The 2,500-nt window shown below is 38.0% G+C and overlaps 1 protein-coding gene across 4 annotated transcripts in view; it reads left to right on the top strand.

Annotated features, from left to right (window-relative positions):
* LOC138052798 (transient receptor potential cation channel subfamily A member 1-like) overlaps window positions 1-2,500 on the top strand; it is a 43,598-nt gene that overhangs the window by 35,225 nt on the left and 5,873 nt on the right. For all 4 annotated transcript variants that reach the window (XR_011133151.1, XM_068899380.1, XM_068899381.1 and 1 more), the window contains one exon: window positions 2,330-2,500. This exon is cut by the window's right edge and continues 39 nt beyond it. Coding sequence is in view for 3 of the 4 variants with exons in the window: in XM_068899380.1 (XP_068755481.1) it covers window positions 2,330-2,500 (171 nt within the window). In the remaining variant the exon portion in view is untranslated. The remainder of the gene's footprint in view (window positions 1-2,329) is intronic.

Genomic DNA, 2,500 nt, shown 5'->3' on the forward strand with positions numbered 1-2,500 from the left:
ACGACTAGACACTTAATACGTTGCTTTCCGTTCCTTTTCTTTTCCCAAAATGCCCAAAAAGTAGAATGAAACATCGCAATAACCACTTAGAACTGTAACAGTTGAACAACTGCCAAAGGAAAGGGAAGCATGAATGGACATGAATATACAAGATTAAAACGGATTACATTTGGGTAATCTTGAAAAATTATGACAAATCGCTTGAATAAAGGCCGTTTTTTTCTCAGAATCACTTCGTTTGTGATGTAATTTTATCGGTAAGGAAATTCCACATTATATAACTAAACATGGCTTTTAATCCACATTTGTAGCTCCCCATAGGGCCTTTTCAGGGTCAATGAAACACAATCAACGAAACGACAGAACACAACAAAGAATCCCAACTGGCCGGAGGCAAACCAGTTGGCTATTTACAAGTGCAGCGGGGAAGTTGAACCTGGGACTACCAGGAACAAATTCAACGAGTGATTAGGACGAGTCTTGCACCCGGGATCTCCGGATCTCAAGGCAGAGCCCTAACCACTGGACTACACTGCCTCAAAATCCGGAACAATGTTGATCAATCCCTTCACTGAAGAACCATTTCTTTCAATAATGAAACAAAAAATGGACAACAAGCTTTCTTTCAAATAATTCTTGACTAACAAGAATTTGTCAAATTTCAAATTATTTTTTACCAGAAAATTGTAAACACAGACTACTCAAGGTGTTCTATTCCGTCTCTTGTATCCAACTCGAAAGTTACCAGAGAATTTGCCGTTATGTTTCAGTGTTGTACATACCACCACAGTTAAATAAAATGTTAACGAGAACTCGACGAAAAGAGGTAAATCAGTGAGTAAATTTCCTGTGAGAGTGGCGATGTTTATTTCAAGCTTTGACAGAACATATTAAATTACAAAAAATATACCAGTTAAAGTCATTAAAAAGCTTTAGTTTTGGGGTTCATTTCGACGAAAAATATCACAAAAACCTTTTCCAGCGTAAAATTTATTGAAACAAACGAAATATTTGCTATTAGCGGCAAAGAAATTGCGTTCAGGCAAACAAGAAACAACAGCAATTAAATAAATTTCAGCCTCATAGTTCACGATCTTACTGAACCCTTTTCGGAAGAACCTTGACCGTGAATAACGAAGCACAAAAGAGACAACAAGATTTCTTTCAAATAATTCTTCACTGTCACATTTTGATTTTTTTTTTACCAGAAGATTGTGCAGAGTTAAGTGCAAAATAAATGTAAATTGCAACTGAGATGCGACTTCAGTAAACACTGTGATGCATTCAAGGCGTTCGATTTCTTTTAAACCCATGCAGAATTTTCCATTTGGTTTTAGTGTTGTACATGACACCACAGTTCGCCAAATAACATTGGAAACAAAGCTCACTTTGTGATACCCGACGGCGAAAGATGCAATTGTTGTCGAAGACCGTTACTCGTCGCTTTGAAGAGTCCAAATGCCTGTCTTGTTTATCCAATTGACTTTTTATTATTAAGCTCCATAAGGGTATATTTTGTTTAAAGATCCACTAAAACGACATTTGGGTTACAACGACTTTCGACGCCATTGCAGGTTAGTTAAATATTCCATTGTGTCCACCGGATAAATCTACGCATTTCTAGTACCCCTGAAACCGACCAAACATACGCCCAGAATACTCTACGCAAAAAGACGTAAAAAACGGAAAATAAAAATAAAAAATAAGAAAACGACGAAATTCCACCCATTTTCCGACTGGGATTGCCATATTGGCAACCCAGTAATGATTGTGAAGTGTTTGACGACTTAAATCCTCTCCGTTCTTGAAATACAAAGAGATTCGTGACACTCGAAAATATCCCGAAACTCTACGGGGTACTTTCGGGTGTCACAATTCCCTCTGTATCTCAAGAACGGAAAAGATTTTAGTCGTCAAACTTCACAGTCATTTTGCTTTTTGTTACCTAGAAAACATGTTAGAAACAAGCGTTTGGTAGTTTTACAAATGGTTTTTCGGGCCCGAAAAGTTTTCGGGACTTTCGAGAAACGGGCCCTGGCCCGTGTCGCATCGCATGACAGGCTGAAACCCGATCATCATCGTAAACAACATCATCATAGTCATCTTCATCGTCATCGGTTTCATCTTCGTCATAATTATCATCATCAACTTCATCATCATCATCATCATCATCATCATCTTGACTTTAATGATTTTCCTTTATTAAAGTACACCTAGGACGATTCTTTTGTTATGGTAACTGGTTTAGTTTTCATACGAAAAGAAAAAAAGGGGTGTCTAATGTCAGGCGGGAGATGATCAAGTTAATAGTTCGTTGTTTGCACTCCAGGGTAATTTTTCAAGCTTCCTATTTGCTCTTGGCAAAATTCATGTGATGATGGTTGGTGAACTGGGCTACACTGACATGTTGGTGGAGAAAATCATAAACAATGACACTGTGCCTGGGACAGATTTATTGTACGTTCCGCTTCCTCTCTTCACTGGCCTCCTCTTCTTCGTT

Source organism: Montipora capricornis, chromosome 6, assembly GCF_036669925.1.
Source record: "Montipora capricornis isolate CH-2021 chromosome 6, ASM3666992v2, whole genome shotgun sequence".
In the NCBI taxonomy this organism is placed as follows: Eukaryota; Metazoa; Cnidaria; class Anthozoa; order Scleractinia; family Acroporidae; genus Montipora; species Montipora capricornis.